We start from the raw sequence: 24,565 nt of genomic DNA on the forward strand, positions 1-24,565 counted from the left end.
GCTTTGTGGCCTCTGCTTTACTTGAATTAAACAGCAGTTGTAAACCCAATGATTTACTCAGTCACATGTTTCACTCCGATAAAACATTGTAACGTCACTCTTTCGGTTTCACTTTGAGCATCAAAAAGCGTAACCTTGTCCCGATACCTGAGTTTTGTTTGTTAAGTGCTTCAATGGAAAAAAAAAACCTACTAAACTGGTTGTGCTCAACTGCTCAGGGTCACAGGGACCTGCTGCCTCATCTATTTTAAGAATATTTGCATGTCCCTCCATGACACATTGACATTTTCCTCTTTCCATTTTCCAAAGGTGTAAAAGGTTTTGTGACAAGAAATTGTCTCGGAATCATTCTTGAGATTAAGTTTTCACACAGGAGGGTCAGTCAGCACATTTGCATTACAACCTGGCATGTAATAATAAAAGTAAAAGCTCTCAAATGCCAACAGGCTATAATAATAATATTAATAATAATAATAATAATAATAATAATAATAATAATAATAATAATAATAGCTTACTTATATAGCGCCTTTCATGATACCCAAGGTCGCTTAACAAAGGTGGGAGAAACAAACAAATGTGTCAGTAGTTACAGTATGTTGCTGCTTCAATAATATTCTGAGATGTAGGAGCAGCCACTCGACTCAAGTACCTCCTGGAAGACACATCTTTTCATCTTTTGGCTGAGCTCTCTTTTCACCACAACAAACCGCCACCCAGCCTGTATTACTGCACACACATTCCATCCAGCAGTCAACCTCCTGCTCGATTCTTCCCCCACTCATAATACTGTATGGATTCCCATCCCTGCCGCTTCACACTTTGCTGTGAACCACTTCAGACAAAACTGGAGGGTCCACATTGATGCTGCCAACAAGACCACATGATCCACAAAATGCAGACATGGAAGTCGTGATGCAGTCATGACATCCTGAATGATCAAGGCTGATGTCTTCAGAAAGGAGAAAGACCTGATTCTCTATGAACATATGCAGAGCATGAGACACTCCAATCATGCGATCATCCCCTGATGGTGTCTTTTTAGACGTAGCTTTCTTGTATAAAGGAATGTTGTGTTGGGTGGGAAGGGAAGAATTTAAAAAAAATAAATAAACTTAACACCAGCATTGCCCCACCTGTGTCCAACTGGACTCACGGCAGTCTGACCAGCACTTATCCATGCTGGACCCTCCTGAGTGATTCCTTGATTGTGTTGTTCTCCCACAAGTTGCTTTGGATAAAAGCGTCTGCTAAATGACAGTAGTAGTAGTAAAGAGGTACTGACCAGCTTCAGATCAGAATGCTTGCTTTCAGTTTGGGGGGATGCTCAGTTGGTACTAATGGGCCCAAAGTGTGCCAGGAAAATATCCCCCACACCATTACACCACCACCACCAGCTTGAACCGTAGGATGGATCCATGTTGTTGTTGACACCAAATTCTGACCCTAACATCCAAATGTTGCAGCAGAAATCGAGACTCATCAGACCAGGCAACGTTGTTCCAGTCTTCTCTTGTCCAGTTTTGGTGAGCCTGTGTGAATTGTGGCCTCAGTTTCCTGTTCTTAGCTGACCGGAGTGGCAGCCGGTGTGGTCTTCTGCTGCTGAAGATCATCCGCCTCAAGGTTTGACGTGTTGTGGGTTCAGAGTTGCTCTTCTGCATAGCTCAGTTTGGGGGGAGTGATAGTCTAGTGACTACAGAGGTGGGCTTGGGTCTGGTCGGAGCCAGGTTCAAGCCCCGGAATTGCAACCAAGATGAACCACCTTGGGCCCTTGAGCAAGGCCCTTAACCCTAATTAACCCAGGCGAAATGGCGTGTTTGTTCTCTCAGATGTAAGTCGCTTTGGATAAAAGTGTCTGCTAAATGACCGTAGTAGTAGCTGGAACCAGTCTGGCCATTCTCTTTTTCGGTCCATTCTGTGTCAACCCTTGAGATAGTTCAGGGTGAAAATACCAGTAGTTCAGCAGTTTCTGAAATACTCAGACCAGCCCATCTGGCGCCAACAACAAAATTCAGGAAAACAAATATGAACTGAGAAATGCCGGTTCATTCAAAAACCAAAAGGCAAGAACAAAGTCAAAAGAACATTGTATTTCAGTAAATGGTGTAAAACTATGGAATTGTTGCGAAAAAGACTTAAGAATGTGTAGTTCAATCCATACCTTCAAAAAAATGTTTAAAATTAAGTCTATCAACGGGTATAAAAAAATACTGTAATGGGATAGATTGTAATGCAATCAAATTCATCAAACAAACAAAACAAACAAACAAAAACAACCATGCTATGTTCAAAGTAACTTAAATCACCTTTTTTCCCCCCATTCTGATGCTCGGTTTGAACTGCAGTAACTCAACTATGTTTACTAAATGCATTGAGTTTCTGCCATGTGATTGGCTAATCAGAAACTTGCATTAACAAGCAGTTGGACAGGTGTACCCAATAAAGTGGCCAGTGTGTACACACACACGCACACACGCACAAGCAAGAAGCAATACTCATCAAAAAGCTGAAAAAGTTTACTTTTTCAAGATAAAACTGGAGCTGTAATCAAAGAACACTGAAATACAAGCCCAAAACTAAAACACAGAAACAAGAATCACAACAACACACTGTAAAAATTCTATCAGAGGAATAATCAAGAACTTACAATGTGAAGCTTTTTAATGAAAATGTAGTCGATGACTATGATTATAATTTGCTCTAGAGCAGGTTATAAGGAAATAAGTGCTACGTTTATTTATAATGTAGTTCTGTTCCCTATTCAGGACTGTATTTTAGCTTTAAATATGACTTGAAAATGGTCTTCATTTATCAGACCACAAAACATAAATGTTACCTTTCCTCTGGCCTGTAATGAGCTGTGATAAGCTCCAGCAGACCCCTGTCACCCCGTATAGCAGAGTTCCTCGAGGACTGATGTCCAGCAGATGCTTCCCTGCATCAACACACCTGATTCAAATTAGTGGTCATTATCATCAGCTTGTCATCAAAGTCTGTAGAAGTCTGTTAATGAAGCAGTCATTTGTATCAGGGGCTTGTTGAGCTGCATTTTGTAATAACGGTGCATTTTGTAATAAACGTCCAAAATGTAATAACTTTTTCATTTTATTTTGTAATAAAGCTGCATTTTGTAATAAACTGCCCCCTTTTGTAATAAATTTTGTTATTGTCCCGCTGCTGCTTCCACATGACTGCTGTGTGCTGCTGACCGTATGTAAAAACTAAATTTTCTCATATTCATGGGTTTCAGTCACGTGACATTTTTTGTTGTCAGCGCCATCTTGAGGACCGACCGAGGACCTTTCCGTCGCGCAGCCAATATGACGTCTCACCTAATAACTCACTTAACTCCCGAAGAACAGCAACGGTATCTACAGAAAATTGACACTTTAGGTTTCGATCCGTATCTAATATCTAATCAATTACTGACTCCACTCCAGTCTGCCAAAAACCTGCCAGATTTGTCTTTTGCGGACATATATATCTACCTGGTCCACAATCCTTCTCCATACACCGGCAAAGCTCTCAAAGCTTTTAAAGTACCAAAGCTTACCGCTACTTCACATCATGATGGGTTAAAGATGCCAAACTTCATCATGTGGAGGCCAAAAAAATGTTGGTGGTAACAGGAAAGGTAAGTGACAGTCTGGTGATGAATAGCATGAGCATTGAATTGCCTGCACAGGATACGTTTATGTAATGAAAAGTAAGAAGGCAGTTCACTTTTTCAGTAACGTTACTCTCTAGAAAGTAAAAGCATATCATCATGTCACCATAAAACTTTATTAAAACATAAAATATAAAATATGATTTATTATATTATTAATGCAAATGTTCATCTTGCGCTCCCGATCTCCTGCGCGGTGCGTCCCGTGACGTCTCCATCACCAAGCGGCTCTCCCAAATCCAACTCAGCCTGGATCTCGTGTCCTCTGCTTTTTCCCCACATCTCAGTAATGATCTGACATGCTGGCTGCATTTAACACCACGAACATGCCGCTCATTCACGCTGTTCGCTGTTTGATTGCGTCACCACACGCAGTTATTAATTGTTTCCCCCCCCCCCCCACTTACAGGACCTTTTCTCTCCCTCCCGTCCGATGTTCCGGGACCTATATAATAATAGGATATTATTTATTTCTGCCACTTTATTGTGGTTTTTGTGGTGAAATGAGGAGGAATCATAGATAACTTCTCATTTCAACTAACTGGATCAGCCGTTCCTCATCATGACTGTTTCCTACAGCGCTTTCAACCGGCTTTCAACACGAGTGAAAGGAAGAAAATAAAAGAACATTTAAACATCACAATATCCCACGGCCCACTAAAAGCACTGATAAAACGTCAATCCCGTTTTTTTAGACTTATTATTGTCGCATCCCACGGCACAACAGATAGACGGCATGCTGAAAGTCGGTCCTAAAGATGGCGCTGCGAGTACTGTGTGACGTCACATGAAATCCATGAATAATCTTGTAAGCACCGTTTTTTTGCCCTGCTGCTTTCTTCCCAATTTGATATTGATTTATTAGGTACCTTCCTAAATCAGACAATCAGACACATACGTGGTGACAGACACAACTAAAGGATGTTTGCTTTTGAATTGAATCACATCTAAGAGAGCAAGGTGGACCCAACTTGGGGATAGATGCATAGGCTAGGTCAGTGTTTCTCAACTGTTAGGATTTAAAAGCTGAAAGCATTTTCCAACACTGGTGGGCTTTCTCTTTATATTCAAAGTAACCTTGTATGCAGTAAGACACGGAGCCACCTCCTGGTGTTACGGGTAGACTGGAAGTTGAGTACAATATACATACCATTGTTGAGAGGAGACATTGGGGGAGAAACAGATGTTTAGCATTGGGGGGGTTTATCTGCCACCTGGGGTGGCGCCCCAGGTGAGAGAAATAACAAAGGAGATAGAAGTGACACCTTTTGGGGGTCTTTTACCGTTTCCCTCCACCAATGAAATTCACTTGCAAAGAACACCCCCTTTTAGAGTATAAAGTCAACTGAACTCATGAAAACGCTGTGCATTTCTCTCTGACCCACGCGGTCTGAAGAAGTGTACCTCCGACCGGAGACAAATGTACCTCCGGCCGGAAAAACATTGTGCTTGACATGATTAAAAGTTGTATTAACCTGTAATTCTTTCCACTAGTCTTTCTTGATTCACCAGACAAACGAACACGGACTATCTTTCAATGGTGACCCTGAAACGTGATCTGGTTGTTTCCTGACTGTGGAATTGTGGAGAGGAGCCCTGGAAGTTTTCATGCAGACAACCAAAACCTGACTAGTCAAAATAAGGTAAGCAGAAACCGCTGATGAGTAAGAATTTCTGCACATTGGATTTATCAAATTAATATTGGTTGTCTGATTGAATTCTTCTCAAGCTCATAAAGATTAAAAATAGGTTTTGTCTTTTGATATGTCATGCACAACGTTAATTTTTCTGTTTTAGTTAGTTAAGTTGTGGGTTGGAGTCCATCAGGTCAGAGTCCTGTAAACGCTGTATTTTTCTGTTTTAGTTAGTTAAGTTGTGGGTTGGAGTCCATCAGGTCAGAGTCCTGTAAACGCTGTATTTTTAAGTTGTGGGTTGGAGTCCATCAGGTCAGAGTCCTGTAAACGCTGTATTTTTCTGTTTTAGTCTGTTTAAGTTGTGGGTTGGAGTCCATCAGGTCAGAGTCCTGTAAACGCTGTATTTTTCTGTTTTAGTCTGTTTTAGTATCACTGCTGGCGCGCCTGCGTTTGTATGTGTGTAAATCCTTCTGTTTAAATTTGGGGAAGTCAGAGAAGCACTTAAAAATCAGGGTTTCATTCGGTCAGCTGTTAGTAGTTAGTAAGATAAATAAATAATTGTTTGTTTTTGTGGGTGGTTGTTTATCCGATTTGATTTGATGGTTCAGTGTATGAACTCATTTTATATGAGAACAGAATTCCTGCTCCTGAACAGATCGGATACACTGTTGGGGATTTTTTTACCCTCAATGATTAAGCACACGGAGTGACTTCGTGTTGAAACTTCTTATCAGACAGCTCCATCCAGGGAAATTAATCCATTTGCAGCTGGACATACCTAGTGTATGATTTTGCGTGTACGAATGTTGTCTACTAAAATGATCGATGTGTGGTCGAAGTGTGAATCCGGCTCTTTTGAATCGATTCTGTATTCGACTCTGACCAGGTGGTTAGAAAAGGTTCCCAAATCTGATCGTAACAATGCCCGACGCAGATTTGTATTATGGGTTGAGGAAATGCAGAAGCGTGGCCTGTTCCCCGACACAGAAGGAGGGCCTGTTGAGGTAGACACATTTACATCAATTATTCGACAAGCTGCAGAGAGCCTAAAGGCAGCTTGTTTGGAAAAGGAGAAAGCAGGCATCTTAAAGAAAAGGCGGGCCGTCAAGGCTGTAAATAAGGCAGATAACTTTTATTCAGATTGTCAATGTTTCTTAAGTGAGTTAAAGTTCACGATATCACAAGAGGAGAGGGACACAGCTTATCTCCTGAGAGTACGGGAGTTATGGCTTGATGTATTGGTGAAAAGTCAACTGGGGGAATCTAGGGATGAGATCAATGATGAAAGATCTGAGAAGCGGATGTTACAAACTAGAAACCCCCACCCTGGCCCTCCCTCCTCCTTTCTCCCGACACCTCAGTTGCCCCCCCCCCCCCCCCTAGACCCTCCCTCTCAAGCCCCCCCCCACTATGACCCTTTGTTTTCTCCTCAACAGTCAGAATTCTATACACACCCCCACCACTCTGGGGTGAGACCACATTCGTTTATGCGTGGTGTACCTTTCCGGGGACGGGGAAGACGGACAAACAATACACGATCTGGTCAGAACTTGTGTTTCCGTTGTAGACAGCCGGGGCACTGGCAGAGACAATGTGGAGCTCGCTTTGCTGGTCTACCTAATGGGAGTAGGGTTCGACTATAGGTTTCTTAGTAGAAGTAGACTATAGTGGAATCAGAATATAAATACACATGTGTGTACACGTGATACCATAGGGAATAATAATATTAATGTCTTAACGTATTGATGAATATAGTGTGTCAAGTCCGTGCACGGCTGGGTAACTTTGTTTATGATTCTGAAGTTCAGATAATTTTGGGACCTCATCTGGAATGACGTTTGCAGTGGTTAACCACACCGACGAGCAGACAGGAGCTTTTGTTTCTGGAAGTCTAAGCAATCCTGGGCCCATATACAGAGATTAGCAGTTTTCTGCCTTAGTTATTGGATTGCCTTAAACTACCCGTAACAAACGACTCTCATGTCTTAAAACATTCTACTTGTGTTAAAAGTATTTAAAGTAGTCAGAGATTCGATTACTTCAGATCATAAGTAAACTTTGAACACATAAGGACACACTTAAATGAAAAGAAATGTCAAATAACAGAATTTTGTTGTCTATTACTGTTTTGCTTGTCATGTATAATGTATGTCTGTTATGTAGTATTAATTTGTGCCCTCTCCCCCTGCGAGCCCCCCCCCCCCTTTTTTCTTCAGGACTGACAATCAGTCCTCCCCTTTTGTTTTGTTTTGGGAAACGTCACAGTGGGTGGGAGACGCCCCCACCAACATTGAGAAAGCCAGAGAGGTGACAAACAATGACACCCAGAATATTCTTGGAGATTTGTTCTCTTAATGTCTTGGTAAATGGAAAGGTGTGGTGGTATCAATTTTTATTGTAATGGCTGTGGTTGTTCTTATTTTATGCGGATGTTATGGTTTTTTTTTTTATTTTAGTAAAAAAAAAAAAAAAAAAAAGAGGGTGGAGGATTGATGACCCAGTGAGAAATGTGCTGTGTGCAGTGTGCCAGGTGCTCCCCTTAAAAAACTGCACTGGTTTCTTTGGGACCTTGACTGGAAAGTTAGCCCTGGTAAAAAAATCAACTTCAGATCCATCTCCTACGCTGCTTCAATGTGCAGCACTATTCGTCTTCAGGTCAGAGACGACAAAGCTGTGTCGGCCGACGATATGAACTTCATCTGAATGCGAGGTGGGCTCTCGCACAAGACTCTGACAAAGAAAAGACTGATGGAAGAGCTTCTCCAGGCCGGCAGTAACATGTCATTACCACTGATCGTGGGGTGCGACAATAAGACTTTGTGGTCACAACAGAGAAAAATAACGACAGGATCTTCTTCAAAATATGCAACTGCATCTGTCGAAACTATGCTTGGACACTGGCAAAAGGACCATCTGCTTACGGCTCTGGTGATGTCTGAGGGAACGGCCGGTGGTGCTGAAAGGCCGAGGTTTTCTGCGGATGCCTGGTGTTGCAATATTGGGGTGATTATGGGTATACTGCACACACTCATTTCCTACTGTTTTGTTCCAATGGGTCATCGGTTTTACACATTTTTTCATAGAGCTGGTTGGATATTATTTTACGATTTTTTTATTTTATTTTATGTTTTTCGGGGGATTAGTTTGAAAAGATGGTTATCTGTCCAAAGTGTGCCCATGCCTGTTGAAAGGGTTGAAAGAATAAGAAAAAAAAAAAAATGGGGGGGATAGTAGACAATGTTAGTAGACAATGTTAATCGGTCATAGTGATATCAATCATAATAATTTCATATACTGATTAGTGGACTTAGTGCTAGTTTATGGTTTATATATGATCAACCTGTCTAAATGCTTTAACACACGGAGTGCATGAACCTACACTAAATTCTTTGAATCTATTACTTTCATAAACAGCAGGTGCATTTATGATATTAGATGTACCACGTCATAGGAATACAAACTACTTGCATGCCATTTTTCTAATAACTAACATCTGTTGTTTAAAGTTGTTACAAAGGGGCAAGGCTCAACTAAGATTATAGATAGATATTACTGTGCAACCTGTCCGTTCTGTTTTCTGAGACATACAGGGATATGGAATGAAACCTCTTCCAGGCTAGGAGAAGGCTCTCCCGCCTGGCAGGAGCCACTCTGGGACCGTGACAGAGACATTCCAGGGCCTGAGTGGATGCTTGAGTAAAGGCTACTTGGATGCGACAGCTACTTGTTGCCGTAAACCTGGACACCTGGATTTCCCCATTTTTGACTGGGATGTATAACGGACTTTACACATGGTTATACTGATTTATTTGGTTTATTTGTGAAATGCTCATCCATTATGAGATGTACAATTGTTTACAACATGAATATTCAGACTTCCACAGCTTTAAATTTATGATTGTTGTTGAATGCATTTGTATATTAATCTGTATGTATGGTTCTTGATATTTGTGGGTTTTCTCTTTTGTTGCTCTGCTTGTATCTTCACATCTGGTGGTCATGTGTAATATTGCAGGATTGGGACTCTGTTTTGTCTATACAGCTAAGCAGGGTGTTCTATTTTATAAAAAGGGGGGTACAAAAACAACACATATATTTTTATATCCCAGTGGACATTTTTACATGGTTGATTTGAAAAACATGAATTAATCATGTTTTGAGTGGAAATTGTTAGGATTTAAAAGCTGAAAGCATTTTCCAACACTGGTGGGCTTTCTCTTTATATTCAAAGTAACCTTGTATGCAGTAAGACACGGAGCCACCTCCTGGTGTTACGGGTAGACTGGAAGTTGAGTACAATATACATACCATTGTTGAGAGGAGACATTGGGGGAGAAACAGATGTTTAGCATTGGGGGGGTTTATCTGCCACCTGGGGTGGCGCCCCAGGTGAGAGAAATAACAAAGGAGATAGAAGTGACACCTTTTGGGGGTCTTTTACCGTTTCCCTCCACCAATGAAATTCACTTGCAAAGAACACCCCCTTTTAGAGTATAAAGTCAATTGAACTCTTGAAAACGGTGTGCATTTCTCTCGGACCCACGCGGTCTGAAGAAGTGTACCTCCGACCGGAGACAAATGTACCTCCGGCCGGAAAAACCTTGTGCTTGACATGATTAAAAGTTGTATTAACCTGTAATTCTTTCCACTAGTCTTTCTTGATTCACCAGACAAACGAACACGGACTATCTTTCACAACCCTGGTCCTCGAGGCACCCCTATCCTGCATGTTTTAGATGTTTCCCTGCACCAACACACCTGATTCTAATTCATGGTCCTAATTAGCTTGTCACCAAGGTCTGCACAACTCTGTTGATGACACAGGTACTTTTATCACGGTGTGCTGAAGCAGGGAAACATATAAAACATGCAGGACAGGGGTGCCTCGAGGACCAGGGTTGAGAAACACTGGGCTAGGTTGATCTATGCCTGGAGCCCAGAGGACCAAACTGAAAAATACTGTTGACATGAGAAAGAAATGGAAGAAAAAGCCCACAAAAGCACTCAAAATGCATGCTCTTTCAAAACGTTTATTTCATGCTTACTCAATTGTGTATTTCGTAGAATAATAGTGACATGACTTGTGTTTCAGTTTTTTTTTTTTTAACCTTTAGAAGTAAGGAAAGCATAATGCATAATGACAAAAGCATAAAGATGGATTACTGTACTATATATATATATATATATATATATATATATATATATATATATATATATATATATATATATGTATATGTATATAGTCCAATAGCAGATCATGAATATATTGTAAGATAGTTTCAGTCCATTATGATATAGTATCAGAGAAAAAAATCATATCTAAATCGGATTATGCGACTATAGTAAATGCTGACATGATCATATCTATGATTGTATTAATTAGTCAAACATAATCTAACCCAACTCTCTGTTAATTCAATTCGCTTTTATTTATATAGTGTCTGTTACAATAAAAGGTGCCACTAGGCGCTTCCAAGAGCCCCAGATCATGACCCCTGAGCAATTATTACATAAACATAAACAATTGCAGGTAAAAACTCTCATAGTGGGAGAAAAACCTTAAGCTAAATAGTGGCAAGAAAAAGTCCTTTAGGAGCAGCTTGAACATTGTTGCAATTAAATGATCCACATTAGGATGGTTTCAGTCAAATGGAGTCCAGTTTGTCCATGTACTGGTTAATTTCCTTAAAAACGTGTATTCATACGTTTCACTTTGTTTTTCCATTAGGTTAAATTATAAGGCATACATTTCCATTTCTCTGCAGATGTTTCACAGCTAAACCAATCCATGAAGCAAGATGAAGACAATCAGTTACGGTAGGTTACATACAGGTCTAAAAGACACAGGCTTGGTTTACTTATTTTATCTGCCTCAAAATTAAGACACAATTAGAACTGATATTTTTTAACCTGAACACCTGAGAAACACCCTAAGACTTATTCAGATTACAGTTTAACATTAACTATTCAAACTATAATTTTCTCTTGAACTAAAACCATTTTCCAAAACGATGTGTCTGGCCTTTTCATTTTATGTCTTCATAGTTACAGTTTTTCTCAGTCGCTTTGGTGCTATTCTCAGATCACTCTTAACATTTGCACAACACTTAGTGCATTTCTCAGAACAATTATCACAAACTGCAAAACCTAGTGGATGACCTGCAAAAGCGCGTCAATTGCTCAAAATGGATTGTCTATCCCTCAAAAGCAAGTACTCATGTCAATGAAACTGTCAGTGTCGTCAAAATGAGAAGTCCTGTCACCATCGTTTATGAGCATGATAGTCAAATGGCTTTGTCATGTTTTCATTAGGACACTATATTCTCTAAGAGTTTTCTAATGTAAAAAAAAAGGTCAGGACTTGGTGACACTACCTGAAAATGCTCAAGGCAGAACTATACACTACTTGTACAGCCATTTGAAAACTACAGTAAAGTTACACATTGCTGTAGTTAGGGGAGTAACTGAGTACAAGACACTGAATATGTATGTTTCACGAAATGTTTGAATGATTGAATTCACAGTGGTTCTTCCAACATTTGGCTACACCCTCCGACCAGCCTCAGCCATTGTGAGGCCGTGATTGATAACATGGTCCACAATTGTAGCCCTAATTTCATTAGGAATATGCGTATGTATTCGGCCTCTTCCCCCTCTTCCCCTGTTTTGTCCCCTTCCCCTTCCCCTTCCTCCCCGCATCCTCACCCCTCTTCCACCATGCTGACCTTCCATTTCTGTGTCACAGAATTGTAGAAATGGTACACATGTCTTGCTCGGTCTATATATGCTTGCCAAGTGATGGTTCATGGGATTCCGCCCTGAGTGATTGTGGACAAGTGGCTTGTCATTGGTTGCAACTAAATGCTTCACACACCTCCTCATGAGTGAAAACTGAAGTTCACCTGAGAGCAATTGTTCAATTTAGAGAGATTTCCAGGAAAAAATGATAAAGAAAGGTATTACAGTAAATTAGCTTGACACAATTTGATAACTTGTTCAACAATTTTGTATGTAATGACTAAAGCAATGAAATGAGGACTATTAGTTTTTTAGGAAATGACTATTCAGCGTCCATAAGTATAGTTCATTTTGACTGACATGACATAAACAAATGATAATGTTGTAAAACAGCAGAGAATTGTATGAGAGCAACTGATACATGTCCAAAAGCATTTGCAATTTGTTCAGAGGAAGGAGAAACTGCTACTATGATGTGGACAAAGGACTACATGTTGTGGAGGTTGAACTAATAGTTATGAGAACTTTCATTCTGATCTGAGAATAGCACCAAAGCGACTGAGAAAAACTGTAAAAAGGCTCAGGTTAAATCCAGTTTAATAGGATAACCACGCCATCTGCTGTCCTAAAGGTGTAACTGCACAATTACTGTGGCAATCAGAGCAACGGAGGATTTGTGACGAGGGAATGCGCTCACAATGTTGCCCACAAGATGACACTATTCTACTTGTCCTTCGTTATATACAGAATGTAGATGAAGAATAAAGCTGCTGTCAAAAACCTGACCAGAAAAGTTATTTTAGAGGACATCTCGCATATGTAAAACGGTGTCTCCAGGACAGTTTTTCTTTTCTCTGACTCACTACTCTGGCTGCGGTGTAGCGAGTCATGCATCTTCTTCCATGAGTCCACCTCTGATTTCCACAGAGCAGCTCTGGCTCTGATAAACTGCGATACGTCCGTCTCGCTGCCTTTTGCCAGAATGATGCTGTCTTTACAGATGGAGTAAATACTCATGCAAAGGGAGATGTGGTTAAGTGCATTCCTGGCTGGCTGGCTGTTAAACATGGTGAGGGCTCTTTTCAGTGCTCCCTTACCAGGCTTCACCACAGCTTTACCACCATGTACAATTGCACCCTTGTTTGCTATCAACTTGCCATCAAAAGCATCTTTGCTAAGTGAATGAATGCCATATCCAACTGACCCAACATCTTTAAGACCGTATGCCACAGCCATGGCATGTGTATTTTTGATTTTAGTAGCTGGTTGACTGATCACCTGGCCGAGACACTTCTGGAGACTCTCTACTTCACTCATGAAACTGTTAAAAACTTCATTTGCATTATTTTGATATTTATTTTTGACCCCAATCTCTGTGAATGTAGTGACAGCGCTGTTGATGGCACAGGTGATTCCCATCGCTGTTGTCAGACTCGGCATTAACGCCAAACCAGCAATAGACAGCACACCTCCTGCTGCTCCCACTGAACTCCCTATTACACTGGAGAACTTTGCCCCTTTATTCATCCGGTCTAGCTGAACAGCACACCTCTCCAGCTCGGTCAGAAACCGTAGCATCGTGGGCTGACGCTTTCTGAACTCACTGATGAAGTGAGAACAGGACACATCCTGGAACAAAAACAGCATTCGGAAGTCTTGGTTGTTCCTAGACAAGAAGAAAAAGAAGATTTTGTTTTTGTTGTGTTTTTTTAAATAATAATAATAATAATAATAATAATAATAATAATAATAATAATAATAATAATAATAATACATTTTTATTTATAACACACTTTATATTTAGTAATCTCAAAGTGCTATAGAGCAGAAAAATAAAACATGATTTTTTTAAATATATTTTCAAAAAGAGCATATAAAAGATATATTTAGCTATAAGCATTATCAAAAAGGTGAGTTTTCAGGTCCCGTTTAAAAGCCTCTGCAGTCTGTGGGGCCCTCAGATGGTTGGGAAGGGCGTTCCACAGCCTTGGAGCTGCAGAGGAAAAGGCCCGATCGCCCAACGTGCGGAGCTCGGTTCTGGGGACTTGGAGGGTGTTTTTGGATGCAGAACGGAGGTTGAATGGGGAGGTCTGGAGGGTGAGTAGTTCTTTTAGGTATTAGGGGGCATGTCCGTCCATGCACTGATGAGTGGGGAGGGAGAGCTTATACCCAATTCTGAGTGGGATGGGGAGCCAGTGTAGTGATTTATCTACAATGTAGTGACTACTATTAGTTATCTAAAGAATACAAACGTATCTACACCTTCCTACCTGATTTCTTCAAGCTGGTCAACATGGCGAAGCATCTTTTGTATATCATTAAATGGCAAACCCACATCTAGGTAGACCGGAACCTCTTTCTTCACCATAGGGCTCAAATCACTGATGCAGCTGGTAATAAAACAGTTGAAAATGAATTTTCTGGTGACACAGATGCAAAAAAATATTTACCAAGCCAAAGAACACAAACTGTCAAGTTGATTATAACAATTAACCTTTTTTCCAGCCTCTTGCAGATGTTCTTGGAGACCTGTATGTATCTTTGCAGCTGATACACCATGATGTCTGCGTTCTGAAGTTTGGGAAGGAAGAATACATTTGCATCTCTTTTAAACTCCAGGAGCAGAGGGCAAATGTGCCGTGCAGCGATGATGACTGTCTGAACATGAGCGTTGATGTCATCAGGCAGGTTTAAGACCTGATTCGCTGTGAATACATGCTCAGAGGTGACAGCCAGCTTCTCCAATGCATCCAGGAAGCGGTCCAGCTCCCTTAGGCCTATCAGGATGTTTTTAAAGACATCTGACACTTCTGTACTTCTGCTATCTGTATTCAACTGAAGTTTCTTGATCTTTTTCAATTCCTTTTGCCTTCTATCCATCCATTTGGGGAAATTCCCACAGAAATCTCTCACTCTGTCAATGCTGTCGAAGGTATCTTTGATGTATTTGCTCAGGGCCTTGCAGAATCTCTTCCTGTAACACAAATAAAAAAATGTCTGCATAAAATCAGCTGTCCAGACAAAACAAGTTCACTGTGCAATCAATAAATGCCAGTCTGTGTACTAATAGGACTTTGGACCACATGGCGACAAAACAGCTGAAACAAGTTCATGGTCAGTCCCTGCCAAGCGCCAACCATCTAACTTGCTTGGTACTGTGCCCTGGATAGCAAAGTCAAATCCTGGGGAGCCAGACTTTTTTTTTTTGTTTGTTTGTTTTGTTTTTTTGTATCTTTTAAATTTTTTTGTATTGAAAAGTAAAAAAATAAGGCTGGCTGGCCAGGCTAACAAGTCTTGGCAGAGGAGCTCAGTTATTACTTAAATAAACAGAAGCTTAACTGTGGTTAAATTCACATTAAGGCTCCAAAACTGGCAGCAACAACTCAAAGTCAAAAAGGGAAAGCACTTTTTTATTAATGTATTATTATTAATTAGTTTGGCAACTCACCTCAGTCTTCCTGGGGTTGAAAGCTATTTTGATTATTTTGTCATGTCTGTCAGGAACTGTTATTTATAGATCCTATAAGCCTATTCTGGTTTTAAATACATCTAGCCTATGCGCATCTTAGACCGACCTAAATCAAGCTCCTCATTGTTGGACAAACGCACCAAGAAAGCGGTTTAAGATGAGCTCATCCCTTCAGCTGGACTGAAACTGCCCTGTACAGGCATTAACCCAGAAGTACAGGAAGAAACAATGTCCTGTTAAGTGCTAAACCAAGAGCTGGAGCTTTACGAAGCAAAGATACGGCCTCACAACGTGACTTACAATTGTACAAGTTATTCAAAACTGTTATTAATTGTTAATAAATTAAACCTCAATAGAGCAAATTTAATTTGGAAATGTGAAATGAAAAAAAAACTAACATAGGATAACTAGTTCTTGCCTGATTATACATATAGACTTCATTTATACTTATATTTCTGTATAATACTTTTTATTTACACTATCCTGTCTATTCACAGCAGTTAGATTCCTTGTGACTTAATCAGTTATCATATTTAGGGTTAGGTTGGGTTATAAACTGCTTACAGGTTCAAAGGTGCCATCAGTACAGAAAGTGAAAGCGTTCCATTTATATATTCATATATTGAGTGGATAAATGACAAATCAAAAAGAGAAATAAATTATACCAGATCCACATTCTGTGTTTTGTACCACCATTTTTATCTAAAAAATTATATCAATCCTGACTGGACCTGTTCTAGTACAGCAGTTTTGATCAAGTGTAGTCAACATGCTGAAAAATGGAGTGTAATGGACCGCAGTGAAGTTAGTTTTAAGTTGAATATTCGACAGACATTCGCTCTTGGGAACCTTCTCAGTTGCTCAGGGTCCAAGGAGACTCAGAGGAAGCCCCTCCAACATTTCAAGTGCACACAGCTAAAATCTCTGCAATACAGACGACTTTAACGACAGAACATAATTCACATCAGCCTTAAATATAAAGTGAAACAAAACATAAAAAAATAATCACTTGGACAAGTGTAGGACAAAACTATGTTTTGGAAAGGTCTTTCTCAGAAGTAGCGGGAATCTCATAGATAAAACAGAGAATAAAGCCACCGACGTTAGTCTTTTATTAGATTTTTGAATGCTTACTTATAGGCTATGTACTTTTTGGGAATTATTTTTATTTTTTATAATGCAAAAAGAATCCGAGGATATAGTTATGGGAAAATATACAGCCTATATTCACATGCATATTTTCTATATATAAAACAAAACATGAGCCTGAATACTTACTTTTCCATTTATCTCCTGTTTCAGCTCCTGAATGCAAAGAAGGTGCAGTTTTGGTTTCGCTGCAAAGCTTTTTAAAGGTTTGTCCGGAAGTGACCATGAAGCAGTAAACGGCTCAAATTAGTAAATTATTTAATTATCTTTTTTTTATGCTCTTTAAAAAAACCTGTAGTTCTCAAAACGTGTTTGCAGCTGCGTCTGACAACTAGACCCAAACCACACAGACAGAATACTGGTCTGACCTGAGTGGACCCCACAGGGTGACTGAAATCTCCATCCCACTGTGTTTACTTTGTTGATAAGAGTATACCATGTTGTATTCTGACTTTCCAAGTTTGAATTCTGTCTTCAGGGAGTTCCAGTTGAAATATTGAAACTTCCAACCTCCACTTTACAAGTGAAACTCAGTAAAAGATGGAACTGCTTTGATCCAGACAAGTGTCATTTTCAAAATGAGGATGGATGAACATCAGGATGGAACATCAGGAGGTGTTTTGGTCGGGTTTTGCTTCTTACAAAGCCCCGGGTTGTCATCTTGGTGTCCAGTTGTTCCAACAATGGACCATCCTTTCTGGTTCAGGACATATGCCGGTTTATGGCCTCCTCGTCTCCCCAGTTAATGACCTTGCAAATAAATGCCCTAACTGTCACGTCCTGCTGCTGCTGTTAGTCTCATCAGCCGTTTCCGTATTTTATAAAATAATAAATAAATAAATAAATAAAAACTACCCGTGGGTTGTACTGCTCAGGTTACATGATCAACAAACCCTCGACCCGCAACCCAGTGTCAGTTCTGATTACATTAGACCTGACCTGCGGATAAGACTACCCAGGGCCGCACCCTAAACACAGAACACGCGCTGTGCGTGGGGCCACATCTTCCAACTGGGGCCAAATCACAAGAAAACTCATGTGTCACTTGAAAGTAGGCATGTTGTTGAAATAAACCTTTGTAGCACAATCACCTGAGCTGCCACTCATTATCTCTCTCACTGTCTAGACTGGAGAATTTTGTTTTTCGGCCCTGATGAACATTTATTGAACGCCTTGTTAACGCGCTCTACATTCCCGCCGGTTGAAAATCTGGTAAAATGACCAGTTGGTCGTATATAAGCTAGACATTTTAGCCAATATATAACATATTGGTTATAGTTTTATATCAATTTATGTTGTTAAGAAGTGTTCGACCTCATTGATGACTTTGCATCCAGAAAATAGAGACGTGTGCATCTGTAAAAGGAATGTTTAGTCCTGATTTCAGACCTGCTTTCAGTGTTTTTTGGGGGATTGAGGTGGTGGAAGTAACTTTCTCTTGATGAGTAATTGATGGCTATTTATGACTCGGATTTGTTTATTTTTGTATTTATTTAGTTCAGCTTACATTTTTTAATTCAATATTTATTCATTTCAGGTTTGAGTTTATTTAAACCTCCGGGACATGTAGGCGTATTTTACTTGCTTTTCACTTTTCATTTTTTGATAATTTTGGCTGAGTTCATCCATATGGCATGAATTTTGGTGAGATTGTGTAGTTTTATATGATCTTTTAATTTCCAGCTCAGCTCCTACAGTAAGTCTAAAATACATTCTGTACAAACAATTGTTACACTCTGATCTTTTAGCGCAAAAAACGCGCCATTGAAACCCATTCAAACTTCAATTTTTGATCTCACTTCCATTAAAGCATAATAAATGCATTTTATTATATCTGGGTGTCAATCTGGCGTTTTGCCTTGGAATTGATCATATTTACTACTCTGAACCAGATGACGTCATTTTGACCATATTTGGCATATGGAGAAAAAACATGCTATTTCCATTGGATGGCACTGTCACAATTCACCCCTCCCTCTCCCTTAATGTGTGTGTGTGTGTGTGTGTGTGTGTGTGTGTGTGTGTGTGTGTGTGTGTGTGTGTGTGTGTGTGTGTGTGTGTGTGTGTGTGTGTGTGTGTGTGTGTGTGTGTGTGTGTGTGTGTGTGTGTGTGTGTGTGTGTGTGTGTGTGTGACCTTATGACATTATGAGCAAAGGCTTTCAAGTGCCACTGTTTTCATTCACAATTTTGTTGCTGTTATTGAATGTTATTTAGTCAGTTTTGATGTCCCTGGCTCACTGTTCCTGGCTCACTGTTCCTGGTTCACTGTTCATTGGTTCACTTCTGGATAAAAAAGTATGTGTTATAGCTACCTTTTGAAATGCATAAAAAATAATAATGCATGAAAATCAATGTTGCTGCTCTGTGTTTTCTGTGTTTTTCATCTAAGAACATGGCATCATGGCAAAAAAATATCAATGTATAGTATATTTTATAGCTACCGTGTGAAGTGCTCATTTTTTGCGCTGAGGGGTCAAAGTGTGAGTATTTGACAGTGCACAAAAAATAATAATGCATGAAAATCAATGTTGCTGTTCAATATTGACATATCCCAGGCTGTAATAATCCAAAACTAAAAAATCTACTTTGCATGTAGTATATTGAAAATAATTCATTTTTTCTGTTTTTTTTCATCTAAAAACATGATGGCATCGGGACTCATTAGACAACGACCTTAAATTTGCAAACTCAATAAAAGCATACAAGATATTATTCAAAGCAAAGGTAATGGGCACATATATAGAAGCACAACAAGCAAACAAAGCAGAATGTACAAATGCATGAGATGAAATGACAACCTAAATTGATTTTGTCAGTTTCTTTTGCATTTTTTCACTTTCTGTTTTCAGAGCTATCATTATTATTAGATGTATTATTATTATCATTATTATTACTATTATTACAGTTATTACAGCTATTGTTATTATTAATTACTATTATTATTATTTTGTGTAACCTCATGATACTTCATTTGTTCTTTTTATATATTCCATTATGTTAAAAGGTGGGCAAGATAAGCTTTATGCTTCAAGCCCAGACCTTTTTGGTCAAAATAATCACAATGTTGACCAGGGAAAAACCTGTGAATGTTTGTTATCTTGTTTGTTGATTTTTATGCTTGTGATTGACCGAAATAAATATTAACTAACTAACTAATTTTTCCGTGTCTGGATAAACTCTCTTATCAGTGCCTCATCACTAATAAACGGGGGAACATTGGACAAGGTGATTTATCTCGCCGCATTAAGGCTGATTTATGGTTCCGCGTTACACCACACGCAGAGCCTACGGCGTAGGTTACGCGGCGACGCCGTAGGCTACGGCGAAGACTCTGCGTCGATTTAACGCGGAACCATAAATCAGGCTTTATTCATCCGAGCAGCGGACTTGATGCTGCTGTGACCCACAACATGGCTGCAGTCCGTTAAATAACACATCCATGCTGCAGTCCTCCACAAGGAACAAGGAAACCCTGGCGAGATCTTAATACCGTGTTTCCCCGTCAGTCTGGTCAGAGAAACCAACAAACACGCCCCGACAAAAAAAATGGAGAGGTTTATTCTGTCGTTTTCAAGTCGGGCAGAATGAATGCTTCCTATGGTGTCTATAAAACATTTATCAGCTCCAACTCGGGTAAAATACTCTTTATTTGCTCCGTTACATAATGATATCTGCGCTACATAAACGAAGCTGCGGCCGAGGGGTTGGTGACGTCATTGCAGCGGCACGCAACGAAAAACATAGAAGAGCGCTTGCGCAGCTGTGACGTAGGCATATTCCATTGATATATTCTACGTCATTCTGGTTCGAAGTCATTTGACAATAATCCGTGCAGACGATCACAGCAAAACATTTTTGTTACACTTGATTAAACGCGTTCAAAACATAATGATCCCGCAGAAAGAAAAGGTGGCCTTAACTGCCGCTGTTATTCAGCCCCTTATTCATCACTTCTTCAGCACCATTACAGCAAAACAGTGGGAGAGTGTCACCACTGGTTCTCCAGACGACCACACAACCGATATGCTGGCTTCATTTCAGTTTAAAATGACAAAACAATTAGCAGCATCAGTTCTGACCCAGATTCTTAAACGAACCGTCACCTGTGAGGAGATAGTCCAGGGCATTGCCAAGCAAGCCTACATGGATATCTCAGACTTCTTCAAGAGAGAAGCCATGCATCATGTGGAAAACAAACCAGAATCCTCCATCCACTCTGATCAGGACCCTGCTGCACCTTTTGTAAAACAGATCAGTGATGTCGATAATATTGACAATATGGTTCAGGCTTCCCTGATGTTAATAAGAGAATTCCTGGTCAACATGTGCAAACCTCAACGACACAGCGAGGAAATATCTGAGGAACAAAGTGCCTCTGTGGAAAGTCCATCACAATCCACCCAAGAGGAGGAATCTGTGTGTGAGAAGACTGATTACAGAGATTCAAGCGACCAGGAAAAGAAACACAACGCCTTCCAATGGTTTTTCATACCCAATGAGTCTTGCAGGACTGTTAAGGACACTAAAATTGAAGTTGCCCTTTCTTCAGAATCTACAACAGAGATGCCAGATTCCAGAGATTCAAGCGACCAGGAAGAGGAACAGGAACAGGGGGACACTTGCGAAGCAGTTGTGAGATTATTCCTTAGGGGCCTTTTTGATGTTGCTTTTATGAACTCAAACCCGACCTCCGTACCAGAAAACTTAACAGACACCTTTGAGACTGTTTTAAAGCTACTGTTGGATGAAGTAAGAGGAAGACATTTTGTTATACCCCAAGAAAGATTGAACAAACTCACACTTGACATGTTTGACCGTCTTTGTGCAAGTAGTGGCTGCCCGGAAAACGAAATGATGAGTTTAATTTTAGAAGAACCAAGGACACATGACATAATTCTCTACCTTTTCAAAAAACATATATTTAAAAAATTGAGGAAACCTAACATCCTCCAAAAGTTTTTTGCATCACTTCGTATTAAGTCTTGCAAGACTGTGAAGGACATTAAAAATGAAGTTGCCCTTTCTTCAGAATCTACAACAGAGGATGAATCATCCAACAACTCAGAGCAGGAACTATTGTCATCAATATCTGAAACAGAGGAAGAACCATCCACAATCTCTCAGAAGGAACCAGTCATTTTGCCAAAACCTGCAGAAGTCCAAACACCCAAAGTCCTTCGACAGGAACCTATATCTTCTCCGCGGAGTGTGGTCCAGTCTGTCTCTGAAAAGGATGATTGTCTTCCAGTTTCAATATCACCAGTCCACCATATCTCTGATCCCAGCACTGCACAGATAAGTAGACCTATAGAAACTGGTCCAGTGGCTGCCGTCGGATCACAGGAAACATGTGAAGTTACCACAGGGGCAAAGGAAGAAGTCAAAACAGCTCTGAGAATGTTTCTTATCAAACTGATCTTGAGAATAGATGAAAAGTCAAAAGTGGACTTCCCGCATGACCACTTTTATGCTGTCACTGAGCGACTGTTCCCCAAGATTTGGGCTTTAGTTGATGGTGAAGATTTTCATGTAAAGAAGATAGAAAACCTCAACAAGGCCATTTATAAAGACCTTCTGAAAATGTGGCACCGCCAAGATATTATACTGATATTCCTGGAATTAGAGAAGCCAGTCATAGACAACACATTTTTGTCCTGTGTTAAAAAACACTTGATGACTGTGTCAAAGAAAACCAGTGGCACCAAACGGTTTTTCTCATGTATCGGAAGAGCTCTCAGGACGGCCTGCTGTTTTGTTTAAAAAAAACAACCAAAGCTACTGATTGTAATGGGTTTAAAGCCATTGAAAATTAGTTTTTTAGTTGCTCAAAACTTAAAAAGTCATCAGGTCTCAAAAGCTTTATTAGTAAACTATGTCACAGTTTGAACATTGTTATCACTGAGGACATGTGGACAAGGGTTAAGGCTGAATCAAAGGGGACCTCTTATGGCATTTAATGTCTATTTTAAACAGGCCTTGAATGTCTTAAAAACAAGCTTTTGATAGTTTTTTCTATATACATTAGAAATTCAGCCTCTGGGCCATGTCTTTATCTTTACCGTTTCTAACCTCATTCTCTATGAGGGATTCTGAGTGGGCGGGGCTATGATAATGAGGCAATGTGCTGATTGGCTGCCTGAATGACGCGATACACCGCTACTAAAAAATGGCGGAAGCTCCGGCCGGCAGAGTTAAGCCTGAATTATGATTCTGCGTTAATCGACTGCGTAGGCTCTACGTTGGTGTCACGCGGCCTTCTCCGGGTGGGTGGAGAAGTCCTGCCTCAGGTGGAGGAGTTCAAGTATCTCGGGATCTTGTTCACGAGTGAGGGAACGATGGAGCGTGAGATTGACAGACGGATCGGTGCAGCGTCCGCAGTTATGCGGTCGATGTACCGGACCGCCGTGGTGAAGAAGGAGCTGAGTCGAAAGGCGAAGATCTCGATTTACCGGTCAATCTACGCCCCTACCCTCACCTATGGTCACGAACTTTGGGTAGTGACCGAAAGGACAAGATCGCGGATACAAGCGGCCGAGATGAGTTTCCTCCGCAGGGTGGCTGGACGCTCCCTTAGAGATAGGGTGAGGAGTTCGGTCACCCGGGAGGAGCTCGGAGTCGAGCCGCTGCTCCTTCACATTGAGAGGAGTCAGCTGAGGTGGCTTGGGCATCTGTATCGGATCCTCCTGGACGCCTCCCTAGGGAGGTGTTCCAGGCATGTCCCACCGGGAGGAAACCCCGGGGAAGACCCAGGACACGCTGGAGAGACTATGTCTCTCGGCTGGCCTGGGAACGCCTCGGACTCCCCTCGGAGGAGCTGGAGGAAGTGTCTGGGGTGAAGGAAGTCTGGGCATCCCTGCTGAGGCTGCTGCCCCCGCGACCCGGGAACGGATAAAGCGGCGGACGATGGATGGATGGATGGATGGATGGATGGATTAATTTTTTTTCATTGTCTGAATGGAAGTGTGGTTGATTTTTATGTTTATGTTTTGAAGAGCTGCTGCCTGGACGGTTGAATTTCCCTTTGGGGATGAATAAAGTTCTATCTATCTATCTATCTATCTATGTTGTGTTGTTGATATTTCTTTCCTGCTTACGTATATGTGTTTATGTGCAGTATTGAAATGGATGAGAACTGGACAGACCCGAGATTCTGTGAGGATGGGGACAGTATGTTGGAATCATCTCATTCATCGTCTTGTATTAGTATTAGGAGTAGTAAGTGTATTATTATTATTAGTAGTAGTAGTAGTATTCGTAGTAGTATTCGTAGTAATAAGGAAATCTGTAATCTGTAAGATTTCCTTATTTTGCCTTCTTATTTTGCTTCTTTATGCAGTGTTGGTGGTGTAGCATCAAAGGCTGCGAACATCAAGCAGCTTCAAGAAATAAGTACGGACGAGACTGTGCTAGATGTTCCCATCCCCGACCCCACAGACGATGAAGTGACAGATTTGCCAGATGAACTGAAAGTTGTCCATGAAGATGACCTGATTGAGAAGAGGGCCTGCCAAAGTGAACACTGAGGATCATGCCTTGTGTGTGTTTGTACATGGACATGTGTGTAAATACATAATCTCCCTCTGACTGGCTAACTACACACAACCACAGCTTTACCTGTACCCCCACCCATACTGTCTGCTGCTACTATAGTCATTGTATTTATTTACAGTAATTTCTTACACTGTTTCATAGTTCAGTTTTTATTATCAGTTCATTATTTTTAGTTTATTTTTCTATTACTTTATTTACACTTATACATACATCACACTCCCTTCTTTACTTTATTCACAGTAACTTATCCAACTGTCATACAGTTGTTATTCATTACTGCTACTGTGATACAGATTGCTTATTGTTTACTTTATTCACAGTAATTTATCCTGTCATACAGTTGTTCATTACTGCTAC

At 40.5% G+C, this 24,565-nt stretch overlaps 1 protein-coding gene across 1 annotated transcript; it reads right to left on the reverse strand.

The window, feature by feature from the left end:
• Positions 1-12,812: 12,812 nt before the first annotated feature.
• LOC133422598 (uncharacterized) lies at positions 12,813-17,060 on the reverse strand. Its single transcript, XM_061712613.1, has 5 exons — positions 17,026-17,060; positions 14,534-15,013; positions 14,310-14,429; positions 12,903-13,705; positions 12,813-12,820 (listed from the first exon to the last, which is right to left on the reverse strand). Exons 1-5 carry the CDS (start codon positions 17,058-17,060, stop codon positions 12,813-12,815), a joined length of 1,446 nt encoding a protein of 481 aa, XP_061568597.1.
• Between the last annotated feature and the right edge of the window lie 7,505 nt (positions 17,061-24,565).

Source organism: Cololabis saira, chromosome 21, assembly GCF_033807715.1.
Source record: "Cololabis saira isolate AMF1-May2022 chromosome 21, fColSai1.1, whole genome shotgun sequence".
In the NCBI taxonomy this organism is placed as follows: domain Eukaryota; kingdom Metazoa; phylum Chordata; class Actinopteri; order Beloniformes; family Belonidae; genus Cololabis; species Cololabis saira.

Excerpts from the sequence above, each read along its gene's own strand:
- LOC133422598 (XM_061712613.1), bottom strand. The coding sequence starts at position 17,060 with ATGGAGATTTCAGTCACCCTGTGGGGTCCACTCAG. Across the intron at positions 14,430-14,533 it reads TGCAAGAGGCTGGAAAAAAG|CTGCATCAGTGATTTGAGCC; the intron begins GTTAATTGTTAT and ends TTTTATTACCAG. Across the intron at positions 13,706-14,309 it reads GACCAGCTTGAAGAAATCAG|GAACAACCAAGACTTCCGAA; the intron begins GTAGGAAGGTGT and ends CTTCTTGTCTAG.